This window comes from Gallus gallus, chromosome 2 (assembly GCF_016699485.2).
Source record: "Gallus gallus isolate bGalGal1 chromosome 2, bGalGal1.mat.broiler.GRCg7b, whole genome shotgun sequence".
Lineage (NCBI taxonomy): Eukaryota > Metazoa > Chordata > Aves > Galliformes > Phasianidae > Gallus > Gallus gallus.
Window position 1 is genome coordinate 130,752,361 of NC_052533.1, and position 21,228 is coordinate 130,773,588.

The 21,228-nt window shown below is 37.6% G+C and overlaps 1 protein-coding gene across 1 annotated transcript in view; it reads right to left on the reverse strand.

Moving 5' to 3' along the window:
* Positions 1-2,676: 2,676 nt before the first annotated feature.
* The window catches only part of ANGPT1 (angiopoietin 1), a 165,337-nt gene continuing 146,785 nt past the window's right edge, over positions 2,677-21,228 (reverse strand). Inside the window, exons 8-9 of the mRNA NM_001199447.4 lie at positions 16,562-16,692; positions 2,677-5,112 (exon numbers count right to left, since the gene is read on the reverse strand). Coding sequence (NP_001186376.1) covers positions 4,952-5,112; positions 16,562-16,692 — 292 coding nt within the window. The 3' untranslated portion in view covers positions 2,677-4,951. The remainder of the gene's footprint in view (positions 5,113-16,561; positions 16,693-21,228) is intronic.

Here is a 21,228-nt window from a genome sequence, read left to right on the forward strand (position 1 = left end):
GATGTGGCAGAAGCCACATGAAATACAGAACTGCCGTGTCTTGTGATTAATCCTTTCCCCTCCAGCTCTTCCCTCTCAGTCTGTATTTTCCCTTTCATTAGTGCAGTGCCATTTCCCTGTCTTCTCTCTTTCCTGTTCTTACTCATCTATCCTGCATATGCTATATCTTAATCTCCTTTTCCTGCTGGCATATTTTTGGTGTCTGTGGATGATTCGGGTTTTTTTGGGGGGTGGGGGGGGTTTAGAGATTACAGATCTAGATAGATTTTTTTCCAAAGATCTTTTTGATATACAAATTACATCAAAATTTCTCCAGACATATGGATTTGTGTATATGTGAGCATTACACCTCAGAGTTGAACAACACTGACACTGTCATCTATATTCAGGGTGTCAGGTGAAATAGGCAGAGAATTTTGGCAGAAAATAAATCCCCTTGCATTCCAGCCTGTCTTCAGATATCGGAGGGGCTGGGGGTTGCTGAGCTTAAGATTTGAGCAATGCTCAATTTGGTATTATAAGTCTGGTCATGCTCAATATGTGAACTATTACAATTACAGGTTCACAAATAGCGTGTTGCCCAAGTAGAGTAGTTGCATTTGAATGGGCTCTCATGACCAACCTTAAAGAATCTAGTTGCACCCAATGAGAACTGTCACAGCAAGATAGTGAATAGGACAGTTTATTAAACAACAGATTACATATCCTTCTGGATTTCTGGTGATACACACACAGTCTGAAAAGCATGTGAAGTTAACCAGGAACATGAATAATATGGCCAACCACTAACACTTTAGGTAACTATAGAGATTTTCAAGTTTCCAAAGGGAAGAAGTGAATCTTACCTAATTGACATCTCTTTGAGATGGGAATTGATGCTCATCAACTGGTCCCAGAAGTCAGTGATGTCCTCCTGACTTGTCTGCAATGTTATCTTCCTCAAAAATCCTTCATTTTTAAGCTATTTTCTTTCTTTGAGGTGGAGTATGAGTGACTCTAGTTAAACATACCTTTGTTTTGAAGTTTACTCAGAGAACATGTTTTTGACGGAAAGGAGGAAAACTGCTGGCTCAGAGCTGGCTCAGGAAAACAAGATAGTTTATCAGTTCCAATAGTATCATTAAGTCCCCATTCCTGCATGATGGTCACAGGGACTGGCCAAAGGAATTCCACCCTGCTCCACATTTCTGTGTTGTTTTTATCTAAGGGTCAGCATACCAGGCTCCCCTAGTATTTGCTATCAGCTAAGGTTTGCAGGTTGTATGTTGCTTATGGACCTATCCAGATTAACAGATTATCCACTGTATTTGAGAAGTTTGCCTTCTCTCAAAAGGTTGGCCTCTCAATAAATCACCATTCCACATAACCCACTCTGAGACTACCATCACTCAAGCTTCACAATATATAAAAAGAACTGGGGAGGTCACATACAGTCTTGCTATTGACCTCTAGCTCAAGGGGCTTTCAGTCTGCTTACTGTTTGTGAGGTAAGATGACTGACTCATTGGCAAGACTGTGTTATCAGTCCTGAGCAGCGCTTTGGATGTAAATGCCAGCCTAAAGGAAGAGGTTGAGGGCAGGGGGGACCATAATGTCACACAGCAGTTATTGACTCTATCCTCAAGCTGTCCTGCTTTTGTAATAACTGGTAGGTAGGAACACCTTGTGGTACAACTGCAGCATGGTCTGGTTGTAAATTAAGTTTAAATTCTGCAATTGCTCCTTCACGTCTGCTCTTCTCAAAGAACAGAAGAGTGCTGTACCGGTCCCAAGTGAGACTGTTTGAGGCATGGTCAGAATTGTGGTTTGAGATGCAGTTCTGCAAAGAAAAGATGTTGTTATTGTAGCTGGAAGGGCTTTTTAAGGAACTGTATTTTGGGAATCTTTTGTACTATAAAAGTCAATGACTTGCTTGCTTAATAGGTCAGTACTGGATGCTAGGCAACTTAGAAAAATGTGCATTTAAATTACACATCCAGCCTTAGAGGATACTAAAAACTATGATCTATGTGTGAGGGAAAATAGATCCATTGATGTGTGAAAATTATGTATATTCCTATTTCACTAAAGAAGATATTTAACTGTGATGTGCTGTCTTGATTTTGGCTGAAATTGTGCTAATTTTGTTGGAGCTTGTCCAGAGGTGGGCCACAAAAATGATCCAAGAGAGGGAACACTTCTCCTACAAGGACAATCTGAGAGAGCTGGGGCTGCTCATCCTGGAGAGGAGAAGGCTCTAGAAGTCATGGTAGAGTGCTTTCAATATCTAAATGAGGGTTATAAGAAAGAAGGGGACAGACTCTTTAGCAGAGTCTGCTGTGATAGGAAAAGGGGAAATGTTTTCAAACTAAAACAGAGGAAATTTAGACTGGATATAAGGAAAAAAATATTTTACAGTAAGAGTGATGAAGCATAAAAATGGGTTGCCCAGAGATGTGGTGGATTCTCTGTTCCTGGAGACATTCAAGGCCAGGCTGAGACAGTCTCTGAGCACCTGTTCTAGCTTTAGATGATCCTGTTCATCGCAGGGGAATTTAAAGGTCCCTTTCAACTCAAACAATTCTATGATTCTATGACAATTTCATTTGTAGTGGCTGGTATGTTGCCATGTTTTGAACTGTTTTGTGTCAGCCTGTCACAGAAAGGCATGCTCAAAGTAAATGAAATCGCGGAGTCTGTAGTTTTAAGAAATGTTTTATTATAAAGGATAGGAAATCAAATCCACCTTTTTTTTTTTCAAACCGAGATAAATAAACAGTAAATATCATGCTTCTGATTTTGAATGTGTTTTGCTTTTTGTATTACGTTCTGCAAAAACTGCATTCCAAACTTGAAGGCTAGGAAATATGTATCTATTGAGAACGCAGCGGAAGATGGACCTCAGTCTTTGCAAATAAATGAAGATTTCATAAAACTCCTGGAAACTGAGACAAAACAGCCCTGTGAAGAAACTGCTGAGCAAGGAGTAGTATGGTAACTTATTCAGCAGAAAACAGCAAATTAACCCTTGTGCAGGATTATTTCAAATATATATATAAATATATACAAATACACAGAAAGAAAGATCTTCCCACTTTAAAAAAGCAAACATCAAGTTGTATCAAAACCAGAGAACCTTGTGGGCTTTGTGACCTTTAAGAAGGGATGTTTAAAAAATCCAAGCCCTTCTTTTTCCTCCATTCCATTAAAATAAACTGCTAGAGGAAATAAAAGCAGTTACTCTGATAACATATTTGATCTTCATTGTGCCCAGTTTCAGTAACAGTTAAACGAACAAACAGCTTAACCAACAAACAGACAAACACAATCACCACATTCAGATTATAAGCATGATCTTGGTCCTACTTTAATCAATAGAAATGTTACTTTTGATTTCAAAGGGAGCAAGGCCAAGCTTTATTCTTTTTCTTTTTCTTTTTCTTTTTTTTTTTTTTGATAGCAGAAGTAGGATGAGTACAAGCTCCTTTCCCTTCCCAAATCTCCTTTCCCAAGTTTACGTTATCCACATGATTAAATCACAAGGGACTGTGGGCAACCTAACTACTCTTTTGATTGTTATGATAGGAACAGTATATTTCCCTATAGCTGAATTATGCATCCTTCCACACAACTCTGCAACATTTTAATACAACAGAATTCTTTGTTTTGACTGTAGAACACTGTAAGGAGTCTTCTAAAGTTCTTTAATACTTATACCTTTTGAGGCTTTGCACTCTTTGAGTAGGGTCAGGGCTGCACGTACAAATTAAATGACCATCACAGGAAATATAAACATGCAATTTACAGTTCACAATTCCTTATTTTCTATACAGTTCTGATGAGTATTTTTTATAGTTGCAACCTAAGTACTGAGAAGAACTGGCATGCTTTTGATACTCACAAAAATGTAATAATACAGTGAAAAAATGAAAATTTAGTATAAAAGTAAAATAATTGATGATAAATTGTGCACATGCAAGGATATTGTACAATGAATTCATTGACTTAACCAAGCATTTATGTAATTTTTTATGTAACCTAACAATTGCCTTTCTGTGTACTTTCAGTGGAAATATTCCCTGCAAAATCCCATATTTTTTTTAGGATAATATTTCACAGTCTTTAAACCTCCCATCAATTTTTATACATGACATTCAGACCTCCTTTAATGAAAGAAGGGAAAAGGCCCAGAATACATCTATGTTTGTTATCACACTATAAATCCTAGCTCAGAGATTATGTCAATTATCTCATTTACCTCTACAGAGCAACTGATTTATGCTTCTTACCCTTATCATTTTTCATACATTTGACTCAGTTGATTTATGAGAAACATGTTCTTCACGGATTTAATAAAAAAATAATATTAGCACAAATTATTTGTCTCTGGGATTAACATAAATCACCCATCTATTCAAATTCAGTTCATTTTAGAAAAACAATATTTGGAGTGGTCAGCTTCAGTGCTTTAAGGTGAATTTTAATAAAGGAGCCTCTATAATTCTTTTCTTTTTCATAATAATGGCATTTCACTGTTAAAAAACATTCTTCTTAGGGGAACTTGGTCTATGTGTTTCGTATCTTCAAATTCTGATGCTGTTATTGAAGAACCTGGTATGTTTTTTGCATGTTTTATATATATATTAAAGAAAACAACAACAACACTAAAAACAACATAAAAAGCCCACCATTAACTGACAGACATTTGATTCAGTTCGAGTAACTGGATTCGGTTGTTCTTCTCTTGAAAAACTCTGCAGACACTTTCTTCTAAACCAAGCCTCCCCGAGCCATCAAGATGTGGGGTGACTGAAGGGGAGTTTTTGAAGGCTATTGAGTGACACAATGAAGTGACTTTGCAGCATCCCTGTATGTTGCTTTAATTAAGCCCTTCACCTTTTACCTTCAGAATGTGATAGTAGTGCTGCTAAGTGGCATTCTGGTTTGTTCTTGGATTCACCACTGAAAGCCTTTAAAAGTCCAAGGGCCGAATCATCATGGTGGTGGAACGCAAGGAGTAGCTGGGGCCTTTGAAGTAGTGCCACTTGATACCATTGAGCTTTCCATGGTTTTGTCCAGCTGAATAGAACATCCCATTGAGATTGGAGGGGCCACAGGCATCGAACCACCATCCTGAAACCATTAAAGAAAAACAATTATCTGGAAGACTACTAAGAGACTAAGACTACTTCACTTTTCTAAGTTTAGCTGATTAGCAACTTCTGGCATGAACAAGCTAATAAAGCTCATAAAGAATTCTGGAATAGAGAGGTATTGTGCTCTCTATGGTGAGGGTAGTTTTCTGTAGCCAGTTGTGCTGGAGAATGCACTGATTCTAGATCTGTAGATCTAGAAAAGTATTTAACACCTTCTGTTTGTATGCACTGAATGTGAAGCAAGAACAAGAACAATAAAGACAAACTGCTTTGCGTGTTTAAACAGTAATACAGTTAATCCAATCCATGTAAACCTACCATAATAAGACAATATTCAGTCACTAGTGTGAGGAAAGTCCTGCATCTGATCCATTTGAGATTTCTTCACTTCTCTGTACATTCTCTGTCCAAAATGTCCATTCAAATTTAAAGGTTTATAATCTTAATTATATAAATAAAATACAACTGTTCTGAAAAGTGAGGTGATGTAGATTTTGGAAAAAAATAAAAACAGATCTTTGCTTTTTGACAACAAAACACCAGTCCGGTTTGCAGAATGATTCCATGAATTGTTGAGCTGGCATAACTGAAGGAGCAGTAAAGAAGTTAGGTCTCAAAAGAAATGCAACAGCTCAGCAACATTTCAACCTGAGATTTCTGACAAAGAAAATGCATGTAGAGCAATACCTGCACCTTTGTGAGTGCTTTGTTAACAGAGCACTGAAAATAAACCAGAAATACTTATGAACTACTTGTGAATATTACTAACAGTGATGGCATTTTTGCTATCACTTTTTATGGTTGAATGCAGAAATTTCAAACCTGCTATGAGCACAGCTTTTGTTGAACACTGTATGCAAAAATAGCATCTTGCCTTCAGACATTTGTAGTTAAGATATGCATATATGTCTTTAACCAGGAGAGAAAATGGGCATAGTGGTAAAAAAGTGTGATTCTTCAGATCTATTTTAAGTAGATGCTTTCAGATGAGATTAACCAGTAACCTCTCTTGATTACATTCCCAAGATCTTCAATAATATAAGAACCCTAAATTAGTTAACTGTGATGAAGACATCAAATGCAGTGAGAGTACCCCACTCAAACTACTTGTGTGTGTTAGAATGGAAGAGCCCTGAGGAACATTTGCAGCATCCCTGCAGTATGAATTGGATGATTTGCCCTTCAGCCTCCAAGAGCCCTGAGGGAATCAAAGAACAGAAGAAAACTAAGGAACAAAAACCTACACAAAATATTTGTCTTTCAACAGTATGAAAAGTTGAAATATTTTCATGTTAATGTGAATTTTAGATTGTAATGGAAATTTAAGGAAAACTCTAAACAACATGAAACTTGGCAACAGTGTGATTACAGAACACAAATTGACACGGATAAACTAGGTGACATGTTGACTCCACTGAACTTAGTGGGAGTTTTGCAGCATAACTTGCTGGGAATATAATTCTTCTCTGCAATACCTTACAGAGTATCTATGTAATATAGTAGAAAGATGCCTGGTTCAGACTGAGAAAGTCAGAGTGAATTCCCAGGCTGCAAAGAGCTAATACTTCCAGTGCCAAGAACATATTAACCTTGGTGGTTAGAAGCTCTATTTGTCTGAAAAATTTCTGCAGCTTTTCTTCATAGTGAGTCCTATAGTCTTCTTGAATCTTCAGTACAGGCTTTATGCATCTTTCCATATAACACTGTTGTACTGAATATTTGCCTTTATTACCTTTATTTCTTCAGGCAAATGAAGTCATAAAGTTTAGGTGATGGCTGTTACTCTTGATGGCTAGATGCTCCTTGCTTTAAAAAACAAGTCATCCCAGCATTATAATTTGTCCAGGACCCCCTGCAAACCTATTTCAGGCACCAGTAAAGGCAAACGATTGTCTAATGAGAGGCTACTGAACTCCCCAGGTGCCACTGTGGACTGAAATACAGAATTTTAATTTTCAGTGTGGCTCCCACTTTAAATTCTGAAAACAGAATTAAACTGTGAGAAGCTTCTTTTAGCTAATGGGTGCTGCCCTAGTGAATCTTCCAGTATCCTCATATTGACAGTGAACCTTTTATCCATCTGTAATGAATACACTGTACAAGGGTATCCTAAGACATACCCTACTACTACTGATAAAACATTGGCAGTGATTTAGATCCAGTGTTTACACTGTCCTTTATGTTTCTAGCCTTGTAAAGTAATTTCTTAGATTTTGGATGATACTTAGTGGGTTTTTTTTGTTGTTGTTGTTTTTTTCAGAAGTAACACTTCATAGTGAAATCTTAAGGGAAGAATTTATGCCAGATAAATTCTGGCAGACCTCTGTTTGAATAAAATTGACCTCCCTTTGATTACAGTGATATACCTAAGGGGGTAATAAGCAAAGAAAGAGAAAGCTGTACAGAGAATGTTTTACTGTAACAAGAGTATAATCTTGTAGAAACTTAAGACAAAGTTAAACAGAGAAAATCTAATCCTCATTTTTCAAAGTTGGAACACAGATGCAGTTGAGATCTGTTTACAGTGCTGGGATGAAGATATGTCAAGCTGTGCTAGATACCATTTCATTCACCTTAAAGGAACAGCAACAGATACATGAACTGACATTTTGGGGAGAAGGTTTTCAGCAGTGCTATTCAGAATTTGTGTTAAACACATTGTGTTAAACAATGGAATGATTCAAAGATACACAAGATTCTACAACTATTTTGTGAGGACCCACTTAATTCTCACATCACAGAATTTTAAATAATTAGTTCTTTCAAAATATGTTTTAGTGAGCATTTCTTTTTGCCTACTGTATTGGACTTGTTTGTGAGACTGATTTTTTAAAAAAGATGTTTCCTAATACTACATTAAGATGCTGGCTTTACTTTCTTGTATCCTTCTTAAAACAAAACAACAACAACAACAACAACAAAAACCTTTCCCCTTTATTTATTTATTTATTTCCATTTGATCATTTCTCTACTTTTTCCCATTTAGTCCTCTAAAAACACTTCACTCCCCATAGGGTCTCAGATTATCACAAAAAGTGCATGTCTCAACAGCAAAGTTAACATCTTTGCATAAATGCAATATAAGTGTTTTTTTCCTACAAGCTCAACTTTATGGACTGGGGAAAGAGGAATAGAAACAGTGCCTTTCTTGGTAGCTATGATGAAATGGGGGAACATAAAACTGAAGTACCTAAAAGAGATACCTACAACACTGGGCAGTGCAGGAAACATCAAGCAAAGCAGCTCCAGGGCTGTGAGACATTCTGAAACAAGGAAAGACTCCCAGTAGTTAGATGTTGGCTTATTTCCTGATGTTCACAGGATTTTTCTCCACTGAAGAATCTTGTTTATGTTTCACTACAAGGTAATGGATTTCCCAAATAAGCATCAAGACCATTTGGAATAGTAGTGAGATTCTAACCTCAGATACAACTTTTGGCAGTGATTTCTATGGGACATTTGAATCATGCATGTGGATCATGAAAGGTAGACATTATGAGAAATAATAGTAGAAGACAGATATTAAAGTGACGAATGAAGTGATAAAGGGGAGGCTTTCACAAGAAGGTTAAGAAAGTTTTTACTTGGAAATGCAGGTAGTTTCTTCTAGCTGCTGTCAACATCAAGTGCTTAGTTATTTATTTGAAATGAGGATAGTCTTACAGTCTTCTGTGGCTAACCCCCACTTGTAATAATTTTCTTTTGTATTATAAGGAGTGCTGTCATCTCTGTTCGCAATAACAATCCTTAGGTCATAAAGTATATTCTCCAAACAAAAAGTAATTTAGATGTTACATTGCTAGATTGTTTGAAAGTAAGCTATGCAAATAAACATGAATCACTCTTGTAGACAGTTGCTCTTCTGGAGTAAAGCACACTTATGTTTTGTGAAATCCTATGCACTCCTCTTTAATTACTATTACTGTTACCTCTGAGAAGTTGTTAGATGTCATCATCTCTTTTCTTTAAATAAATGAATTTTGAATAGTTCAGTCATCTTAAACCACCTATCATCACATCAGCTTCACAAACCTGTATTTACCATAGGTTTAGTTGAATATGAATGTACATTGAGATAATTTCTGCAAATTCTTATGAACAAAGCCCTACCTAATAAAGTATTGTTGCTCAAATGAGTAATGATATTACTAGAAAAATATAGTGGAAATCTTTTATAATGGTTATCTGATGTCAAGAACACAATTTTCATATAGTAGAAACTTTGTTGTCGAAAGTAAAAACATAGAAAAGGCTTTATATACACCAATGTTAGCAACTTTTTTTTTTGCTTGCTTGTAAAAATTGTAATTAAACCTGTATATTTGTAGAATTTTTTTTAGTAACCTAGTGATGATAAATTCACAAATGATCTGTAAATCTAGTGTGAATTGAGAACTTCCAGTAATGACTCAGCTTTGATGAGAGACTATTAGTTGCTTTCTGCAAGCTAAAGGAATAGATGTCTAAACTCTGAACAGTTGATGATGACCCTTTCTTTACACTTCAGCCTTGCCTCTCCCTCTTGATTACTGCGAACATCTCTAAGTTCAGCAAGATTCAAATACAGACTGGTCAATCATATGCAAAATTTGAATCACACATTTTTATGATGTTATGGAACAAATGGATTCTATAAAACCAATGTCTCTTTCTAGTCTTCTGGTTTTGTTCATAAAATTTTAGTGAATTTGGCAGTAAAACCAATAAGAAAAATTTCTAATGCCAAAATAGTGAAACAGCCTTTAATGTTTGGAAGACAGTTTATTTTATGAATGATTTCAATGTTTCCAACCTTTCATATTTCAAATAAGTTAGATGGTAATACTTAGGCTCTTAAAGTTTGCTCTTGCATTGATAACTTCTCAGCTAGAAGACTGGGTCCAGCGGTGAATGACACCTTAAGCTATGCTTGTAGCAACTCGGTGGACTCCAAAAAAGTTAATGTAAGAGGAACGATGTAGGTTTGCTTAATCTAGAGTACAGAAGACAGAAGGGGATTCCTAAAAATTTCAAATTTATAGGAAACCTGTTGAAATAAAAGCATTTTTTTTCAAAGAATGCAAGGAAGAATCCATTCTTTCCAGTAATAAAGGATAGAACAAAATGGGACTAAGTTAAATTGTCATGGACTTAGTTTAAGCATCAAGAAAAAATTTCTTACACTTAGTGTAGCCAAAATCAGTAAGAGATTGTATTACAAGATGGAATCTTTATCATTAGAAATCTTGATGATGAACAGAAAGACAAAAATAAATATGTAGAGAAGAACAGAATAATCTGTCTTGGGGAGGAAGATTGTTTCCTGGCCTATTTTCTATTGTTTGTTAGACTGTTGGGTTGGTCAGACTATGACTTAGTTGTTGGTACTCGATACTCTGAAAATAAAATTAGAATTTAGCCATCAGTATATAGAATGAGAAGTCATTATCTTTTCATATCACCTGAAAGATGCACTCCTTTTATAATACTAATAAATTGTGAAGTAAAAATAATATGAGACTTGCAGACTGATGAACACGTTCTCATCAAAATACATGAACAGACTGAATTATATGTCAGTCACTACTTGGTTCTGCTTGTTCTCCTAATGCTTATTACTATTGTCCATACTTACCATTTATAAACATGGTAATATAATGATGATGTTCTTAGTAGTCATACACCTAATGAAATACATCTAACGAAAATAATCCAAGGATCCTACAAGGATCTGCTGAAAGAGCTGGGGCTGTTCCTACAAGGACAAGCTGAAAGATGGGGCTGTTCAGCCTGGAGAAAAGAAGGCTCCGTGATGACCTGACAGCAGCCTTTCAATATCTAAAGGCAAGCTACAGGAAAGAAGAGGACAGACTCTTTAGCAGGATCTGTGGTGATAGAACAAGGGGAAATGGCTTCAAGCTAAAAGAGGGTAGATTTAGATTGGATATAAGGAAAAAGTCTCTTACAGTGAGGGTGGTGAGGCAATGGAACAGACTGCACAGAGATGTGGTGGATGCCCCATCCCTGGAGACTTTCAAAGTGAGTCTGGATAAGGCCCTGGGCAACCTGATCTAGCTGTGGAAGCCCCTGTTCATTGCAGGGGAGTTGGACTAGATGGCCTTTACATGTCCCTCACATCTTTAAGTGTTCAGTTTAAGTGATTGTATGATTCTAACATTTCTAGCATAAATCAAAGCAATTCCAATAAATTCATATCTACATGGTGGTTATATCCCTCTGTCTACAAAATGTTAGGTAACATAAATGATCCTTCATGGATGGTGCTTTATATGTAACATTTTTATGAAAGTAACGATCAGTGGAATGTAAAATTTAGTTCTTTCCTGCATAAATGGACATATATCCTTGGGATTCAGGCCAGATAATTTCAAGTACACTGAGGTTACTGCTTTCAAAGCTTTTGTTTCAAATGAAATATAACAGAAGCTCTATTTTTTATTCTGACCAGATCACATACGGACAGAGTTCTACATTTAAACAAGAACTTCCCTCCAAAAATGATAAGAATCCTCTATATTGCTCTTGCCAGAGAGCAATAACATTTGTAAAATTTGTAAAATTTGCCACTTAGAGGAACAACAAGTTAAACAATAAATGCACCACTGTTTGGGATTGCCCATCAAACAGCGCCTCACCAAATAGTCAAGAAATACACCAAGGACTGTTAAATATATTCATGGGAAATGTCTCTGACTGAAGAAATCCTTTAGATGCAGAAGATTGAGACAAGGGAAATACACAGGGGCAGTATTATTTGTTTGCTTTGTTTTTACACCCATGTTGAGGTATCTACTGTTTACTGTTGTTGGAGACAGAAGGCTACGGACAAATGGACCTCTACTTCCTGTCAATTAAAAAAATAATGATTTTAAACAATTGTACGCTCTTTCAGTCTTAGCTAGACATCTAGAATGTCCCCATATCACTTTGGCAAGCTTAATGCAGGATTAATTATGTTCTCACCAGTCACCTGAAGTTAAATGTCTGTTTAAATACCTCAGCTTGTAGCAAAGACAAGACAAACAAAGTATATTTAGACTTTCACTACAGTTCAAGTTACTCTAAGCCATTTTGCAGCACCTGTAGGTGATTGTACAAACAATTTCTGGGGCTCTGCTGACAGGTGGTACCTGGCAGGATGCTCTAATTTGGCCTGATGCCAACAGATCTGATCCACAGATATTAAGTGCTCTTACACTGCAAATCAATCTGAAGTGCCCTGAATACCTATCTAGTGCTTCTTTCTGATGAGAGCTTGTTACGTTTGAAGTGCTGTATCTTACAAAAAGCTGTGCATGTAGATCGCTGGGGTACTCTTCTAGAATAACGTTTGAAATGGTATGGGAACACAATCTTTTGTTCAGTTTACTTTTCAGAGATTTTGCACCAATCCCTGATGGTTATTTTCAAAAAAAAGAAAAAGATGATGCTACTTTGACAAATGTCAAATTTAAATGATGAAATGATATCAATAAATATACTTTTTCTCCACTTAGAGTAATTTGAGGGTGCTTAGTTGAAATTTTCCACGTTTTCCATAAAAAAAAAAAAAATCCACCCCTCCCCCCAAAAAAAACAAAAACCAAACCAAACCAAACAAAAAAAAAAACAGCTAAAACATTTAACTTTTGGAAAAATGTTCACAGGAGTTGAGAATCCAGCTCATATGTGACACACTAAAACTATTCCTTAAAATCAGTATTAGGATAGAGTCAACTAGCAAAACATGGCTCTCAAAAGGACAAGGAGCACAAACACAAAATTTTGTTGATGCTATAATATAATCCTCTCACTTTTTATTCTTTTTTATTCTGGGAGAGAAAAAGGGTAGAAAGGAGGAGAGAAAATATTTTTTATATAGACCAAATAAAACTGACAACAAGTAAGATCACAGAGAGAAATGTGTATTCTCCTTACATTTTTATTTTCAGCCTTGACTGTAACCATATCACAGTTCTGAGCTTCAGCTTATCTCAGGTTTTATTCCTGACATAAATATATTCAGTTCACCTCATAGAGATAACAAGATCACCCAAACTGTCAAGATAGCAAGGAACCTGACTTTAGATTTCATATCATTCATCATTAATGTGCTGTCTGTGATGTTGCCAAAACTAACAGAGAGTCTGATAACTTTCAAAAAAAAAAAGAGCTCTTCCAAAGCCTCTTTTGGATTGCTACTTTAATCAGTCATTTTCAGTGGCATAAAACTGAAATCTACTCACTAAAATAATGTTTTGGTATTTAATTCAATTTCAGATAGTTGTACAGGAATGAGCAAGTCTTTCTCAAGGAGTAAATCACAGCAATATTTGAGGAAGATATAGCAGGGAGGTTGATTCATGTTTCTAAAGCAATTTGCATGACTGAGGTTTTTCTCTTCTTGAAGTACTACACCTTACTAAACGCTGCACAGCTGCTTCAGTCACTTTTTTTCCAGGCCTAGCTGCATCTCCTTTTACTCTGCAGTGATTTGTTCAATTTGTGATTTCCTCACCCTCTGGTAATTCACCCCATTCCTATGTATTCCCTTCAAATGCTACCAACATATTCCAGTCTGTGCTTTTTCTGCTGATTTACGGGACTGCTGCAGCAGAATATATGTGAATCTTTGTGGAATGGTTGTTCAATAGCAGGCTGACCTTAGTAGGGCATTGACCTGCCACTGAAGTCAGGTTAGGAAAATAAACAAAACTCACTGCTCCCAGATTTAGCTGTCTAGGAGCAGAAGTGGTTTTCCAGGCAGCTAAGATACATGAATGAATATGCACTTCAGCACAGACATAACTCCCATTTAGGAGATTCTCACTGGGCTCTGACCTGCCCTGGAAGTATTTACCCATTAGCATGGTCTCTAAAGGGAAAGATAATAGTTTTAATTAAAATCAACTATTGACTTCTTACCCGTTATTTGCCCCAGAAGTAACTTCTGTTACACAAATGAGAAAGCACTCTCTGATCACTTGTCTGCTGGAAGAAGTTTCCTGAACTGACATTTAATAAAAAAAATCAACTCCTTAAAGACACTGCCACCTGGGTAATATCCAATTAGGAAACAGAATGAGGAGGTAGGCTGTGCATTTGCTAAGAATTTCCAGTGACAAAAACCCATCTTCTGTTAAAAGGTGATAGTCTCATATATGCCTGAATGTGGCTTGAGTTGGATATAGTCAGAGTGCCAGTAACCACAAATAATAACAGGTTTAAAGTCTGATCCAAAATACTGTATAATTTTTATGCTCCAGAGTTTTTTCCAAGAAAGTTAGAAATCACTGAGAAATCTCAGAAGATCGGATGTGAAGATAAGAGCCTTTCTTGGTCATGCAGTCTATGAATCAAAGAATCTCAGCGCAAGATTTCTCCTTCAGTGCGATGTCCAAGAGGTAAAAATGACCTTGCCCATTCAGTGACTCAGAATAAGCACCAATTTTAAGAGACATTTCTGACTCTTTTGCATCTCTTTTAGGCATCTATATGGGGAGCTAACCTTGAATATTCCTCCTCCACATTGGAGGCAACAAATGTCAGTCACATTTGCTACACTTACTGGTAGTCAGATTGATTTCATTCTTTCAGCTGCCCAAATGTTACTTCTCTGTGATCTCCCATCACCCCAGTTCCTCCCTTTAGTCTTATGCATCTTGACTCTGCTTACTAAGGATGTTGTTTTAGACATTACAGAACACTTAAGTGCCATGATTTGAGTCTACAGGTCTTGTCTTTCACAAGTATGTGTACATAAGACAGAGAGATGAATCACAGTAGTTATTTCAATAGTAGTATCTCACCCCTAAGTGAAGTTCATAATATATTTCACATCCAGGTTCTGATACTTAAACTTTACCTTCTATTATGAAGGCTGCTCTGAAAGTAATGCCTTCTACCTTATTGTGCCTGTCCATGACGTCAGAGGTGGACGTTGGTGGTGTGTCAGAGGTGGGACCTTCCCACCAATATTCTGTTACATTTTGTTGCCATGTGACAGATGGCAGCAGAGGTGCAGTCTGACAAAATGTTGTCTGACATGGAAATACATATGAAGCAAACATGTGCTGTTGAATTTTTTCGTGTGGACAAAGTTACACCCATTGACACTCAACATTCATCTTAGGTAGTGCATTTCAGCAGTGGTGAGAGCAACATAAAAGGCAAGCCACATTCCAGATGGTCATGCCCAGTTGTCACACCATGCAATCAGCTCATCCACACGAATTGGTGAATTACAATCAGAGAACTTTGTACAGAGCTCACTGTTGCCTTCAGTGCTTGGAAACAATAATGGTAATGCTGGAATATTGCAGTTTGCCCCAGGTAGGTCCCAGGAATTCTCACAGAGGAGCAGAAATAACATCATATGTAAATTTGCCCTGATATATTGAACCAATATGAGGCTGAAAGAAACAGCTCCCTGGATTGCATCATTACAGGTGTCATCACTGCAAGCCATAGTCAAAACAGCAGCCCATGGAGTGGTGACATGTGAACTCCCCATTGAAAAAAAGTACAAGAGACAGCCCTCCGAGGGTAGAGTGATAGGCACTGTCTTTTGGGATAGGAAGGGTGTGATTCTTTTGGATTTTCTGGATCTCAGAAAAACCATCAACTCTGAATGCTACATCACAACACTGACTGAACTTCCAAACTTCCAAAGTCAGTCTAGAGAAGAAAATCTTTCTCTTTCAACACAGTTAACTCCAGGCCTCATATCAGTTTGAAGACTGTGGAGCACACTGCCAATCTTGGCTGGACTGTTCTGCCATATTCACCATATAGATTGGAAATATTTTCCATCTATTTGGCCCAATGAAATAACTGTGTGGCAACATTTTCCTAGCAATGATGTCATCAAAGCAGCTGTGAAACAATGCTGTGAAACCTCTGCTGGTGCAGATTGTTATGGGCCCAGCATGCAGGTTCTTCCTGTTCACTGCTGGTGAAAATGCATAGCTAATGGTGGTGACACTGTTGAAAAGTAGTGTTTGGTAGCTGAGAATTTGCTCTGTCAAATTGTGTTATTGTGCTTTTTATGTCTGCTGTAATTTCCATGGAAATAAATAGTAGACATTATTTTCAGAGTGAACTATGTTTCTATTTCCCTGCCCTTTCTCACCTCTGTTTCTGAGGTATTCCTTTCCAGCGTCTTATAAAGACCTTTCCCCCTTCTTCATTTCTTCATTTCTTCCCTCTTACTTTGCCTTTCTTACCTCAACAAGAATGCTGACTTGTGCTTTCCCTACTGAATTTGTTGCCACAAGGGGTACTGGCACTACCACAACATACAAAAAGAAAAGAGTAGGAGTAATAATAATAAAAGGAATTTTCACATAATACTTACACATCCATGCATGCAACTTCATCCATGTTTGCTTAAGGAAAATACAGTGGACTCCCAACAATGTATTACATATTTTTAGGGTTGTACTCACCTCCTGTTAACATGAGAGCACATTTACACATGCAGTTGTCATTGTCAGCATCTTTTGTACTGAACTCAGCACCATGCAGGATCAGGCTACTCTGTTTTCCAGCTGTTCCACTGTGACCTTTTAAATAAAGCCTGAAACAGCAAGAGAAAACAATCAGTGTCACCAAAAGGAAACATAAAATATCAAAATCTCTTTGCATATGAAGTTTGCCTTGTACACAGTACATTCAGAAACTTCAGAAACATCTTGTGTTTTTGCTCAGTCTCTTTTTTTTCTTAAGTAAAATGAGGAAATTCAGGTTTTTTTCAACATGTCTTTAGTCCCTGCAGGACGTAGTCCCTGCACCATGGCAGAACTGAGCACAGGGAATCCACACTGGAAAGCACAAGAAAGTGGAAGGTGTCAAAAACAGGAAAGGGAATGAGGAGAGGTGCCCAGAGATCTGCAATACACTGATACAATGACTGAGTATTTATGTAGCTGTTCTATTTACTGCGATATAAAAACAGCAGTTCCTGCTAATGGCAATCATGTTATTAATCCCTACGCTTGAAAGGGTGTTTCATCAGTTTCAGAATTTTTAATTCCACCAGTTACATGACAAGCCAGCAACCTACTTCTGCCAAAGCTGTCCCTGAGTGATGAATGGAAAATAACTTAGAGTTCAAGCCACAGAAGTCTTAATGATTTGCAGTGCTAAATATCTCTTTCCTTAAGGAGCCCTGTCAACTAGTTGAAAACACAACCATGAGCTAGGAATCTAAGCTCAGCTCCAGTGAGTAACAGCATTTGCGTTGCTCAGCAATGCAATGTCCAAAGTCAAATGCGCCAGCTACGGGGATGTTGAATGGGACACTTCTGTCCCATCAGAGGAACAAGAAGGGACACAGCCACATCTGCTTCTGTCCTGAGTTCACAGCTACAGGGACATACACATGGAAATGCTGAGGAGAGAAAATAAGGTTGCATACAGTGTTTTTCCTTGCCTCTGTGTAAGCATCTCTAGGAGACAGACATCATGAGGAGACTGACTACTGCAGCAAAAACTACTGCCTGCACATAGCTACCTAAATCAGACATCTTACTTGTAATTTTTTCATAAAATGTTGCTGGAAGATGAGGGTATATTTTGCTAATAATATCTTCATATACATGGAAAAGGAGACAGTATCTCAGAGCCTTCTGGAGGAATATGAAGCCATAATGTCCCCATCTCAGGAGCAAGTCTTAGTCACTGGGACCAGAGAAAGGGGAAGAAGGATCCTGTAGTTGTCTCACTGAAGCTTTAAAGGGAGGAATAGGAAAAACCAACAACATGATTTGGGATAGATTGCTTCACTGAAGAGAAGGTGAGAAACAAGCTTCTTCTAGGGTTATTGAAGAAGTATGTGTATATCTCTGAAATATCGAATGAGTAATGGGATCAGAAGTAGGACTTAAGCTGTAAAACAGGAGAGATGTGACTTTCTCTTTGGGATATACAGATGGAAGTGGTATCCTAGAAAAAATGCCTTCCCAACTTCAACAAACACAGTGAAAAAGAGCAGCAGTTATGATTCACTGATTGTGGTTACTGCCTCTCAGATTTTGTTCAGCTTAATCCAGGGAATTTGGATGAAGAAAAAAGCAAATGCCTTAGACAGAATATCGTTCCTACATTTGTTTATATGAAGATAGATAATTTGCTTCAAATTGATCATGGTATCAACAGCAAGAGTAGGGAACAACCCTAACCCAGCCTTTTATACAAATTAGTAGTTAAGACATTGGCATCTTTCAGAGATTGGAAGAATCTGTTTCCTAGACATAAAATTAATAAAATACAGTTCTCCCTCAGAACTTTGTGTTTGAAGATCTCCTTTTCAGAGGGAGGAGAAGGGACATGCAGCTACCATATGACAGCTTTCCTTTACCAAGTACACAGATACTAGTTTAGTTGTCTTGCATGCATCTGTGGATGTTAGATCCAAACAAACCCAATCTTGTTAAACTTGTCATGGAACCTTGTTACAGAAAAGCATCTTCTCTGTATCCCAGTGGAGCCGTGTAGAAGATTTATGCCAAGTTACTGAGACATCTCAAGATGTGGAGTTACAAAACTATTGCTTGGGGCTCTAGAGAGTCTAAAATTCACAGACTGACTTAAACTTCACCTAATTTTCACTTAAATTCTTCCAATGCACTTATGTTCCATCTTTAAAAATGGAAACAATAGATGCTTCACCTTAATATATTAAAATAAAAACTTATTAAGAAAGACAACTGTCAGAACTATCTTTCTAACAGCTGCCTTCATTTGATTTTGATGCTATTTGTCACCTGATCTGAATCTGATGATTAAATAACTTTAGGTTCAATTCTTAGAGTAAATTTTATCTTTAGATAAGTATATACACATGTACATATAAAAATTCTTGGATTAGATGTAAACACTTTGCACAGTCAAATACTTTTGAATTGCAAAGAAAGGATAAGGCAAACTGTAAGCCATGAGAAAAGATCACGAACACTCTCAGAAGCTTAATAAGGAACAACCGAGGAACAAAAATACAGCAAGATCATTACATTATGCTATTGTCCAATCACAGTGGCAATTATCCCATAATTGTAATGTTACTCTATCAAAGCATGCTTTCTTTAGATAAAATTACATTAAGATTTGGCTTTGTTCACTGTTTCTTTGCTCCACATAAAGGCTGGAATTGATCTCAATTTCATTCACTGGAATTTTGCCTTGTTTTGCAAGCTGTGCCTAATTTTTTGCAGAACAAAATAAACTTCTCTGAGGTTGTGTCGATAGAAAAATTACTTTTCACATGATATCTACAATCTGATTTCAAAATGCCACAATATCAGCAACACCAAAACTCACAGAAGTCTCATAAAGCCAGTATAAAAAGCAAATATGATTTACTTAAATCAGGAAGACAATTCTAGACAAAAAGACAAAAGCTAGCCAGATTTTTTTACTAACAATCAACACTATAAAACTCACTTAGTCCAATAAAAAATATTCTTATACTGCAAGAAAACACTAAAAAAGACCAATGTGTGTGTGGTGGTGTGCAACGTTTTCCCCAGCGGGGAAGGCATTAGGATTATTTACAAGCTTATACTCTTGCACTGATATTTTATAAACATTCCACTCACAGCAGATTTAGTCTTGCCAGTTACGTTTGACTTTCCCTGAGCACCATTTGTCTCGTAGGTCTCCAAGGACTTAGCTATAAACCTGAAGTAAGAGATGAGCCATGTGTGACAGGGCCAAAAAAGAGAACAACTTCAGTGAGTCCCCTACAATATCCTTCTCTTGAAATTGGAAAGATATGGATTTAAAGGGTGGACTGTTCATTGGACAAGGAACTGGTTGTAAGATTCTACCCAGAGAGTGGTGTTCAATGGCTCAATGTCCAGATGGTGATCAGTGAAGAGTAGCGTCCCTCAGGTGTCAGTACTGGAACCAGTGTTCTTTAATATCTTCATCAATGACATCAACAGCAGGATCGAATGCATCTTTAGCATGTTTGTGGGTGACACCAAGCTATGTGGTGCAGTTGACACATCCAAGGGATGGGATGCCACCCAGAGAGACCTAGACAGGATCAAGTAGTCGGCTGAGGGGAACTTCATGAGATTTAACAAATCGAAGTGCAAGGTCTTGCACTGGGGTCATGGCAACACCAGCTATCAATACAAGCTGGGGAAAAAAAGGATTGAGTGTAGCCCTGTCAAAAAGGACCTGGGGGTATTGGTGGATGCTAAGCTGGTCATGAGCCAGCAATGTGCCCCTGTAGTCCAGAAAGCCAACCATATCAGGGCCTGCATCATGGCCAGCAGGTCGAGGGAGGTGATCTTGCCCCTCTAATCTGCTCTGGTGAGAACTCTCCTGAGCACTGTGTCCAGATGTGGAGTCCTCAGTACCAGAGAGACATGGACTTGTTAGAGCACATCCAGAAAAGGGACACAAAAATGATCCAAGGGATGAAACACCTCTCCTATGAGGACAGGCTGAGAGAGCTGGGGCTGTTCAGCCTGGAGAGGAGAAGGTTCCGAGGTGGCCTGATAGCAGCCTTTCAAATATCTAAATGTGGGTTGTAAATAAGATGGTAAAAGACTCTTTAGCAGATACTCTTTGTGATAGGACAAAGGGAAATGGTTTAAAACTAAAATGGGAAATTAAGACTGTATATAAGGAAACAGTATTATATGGTAAGGGTAGTGAAGCACTGGAATGGGTTACCCAGACAGATAGTGGATGTCCTGTCCTTGCAAATTATGAAGTCCAGATGGATGGGGTTCTGAGCAGCCCGATCTAGCTGTAGATGTCCCTGCTCATTGCAGGGGAGTTGAACTAGATGACCTTTAAAGATCCCTTCCAACTCAAACAATTCTATGATTCAGTGATTCTATAAAGCGATAATATTCTGCTAAGGAGCTTTCTACCTAAATTAGTGTTGCCAAAAGAGTTTGGAATAAATGATACGTTAAAGTTGCCACTACACTGGGTCAAAATTTAGGCTGAAACAAAAAGCAAAACTGACACGGAAGCAGCTGGTTATTCTGTTTCTGAACTTCCATTCAAGCCATATGGGTCAGAGTCAACATGGTGTGTGAGATTAGCACATCACTGTCCTGCGCTAGTGAGTGGTGATTCTGCTAGCTCTCAG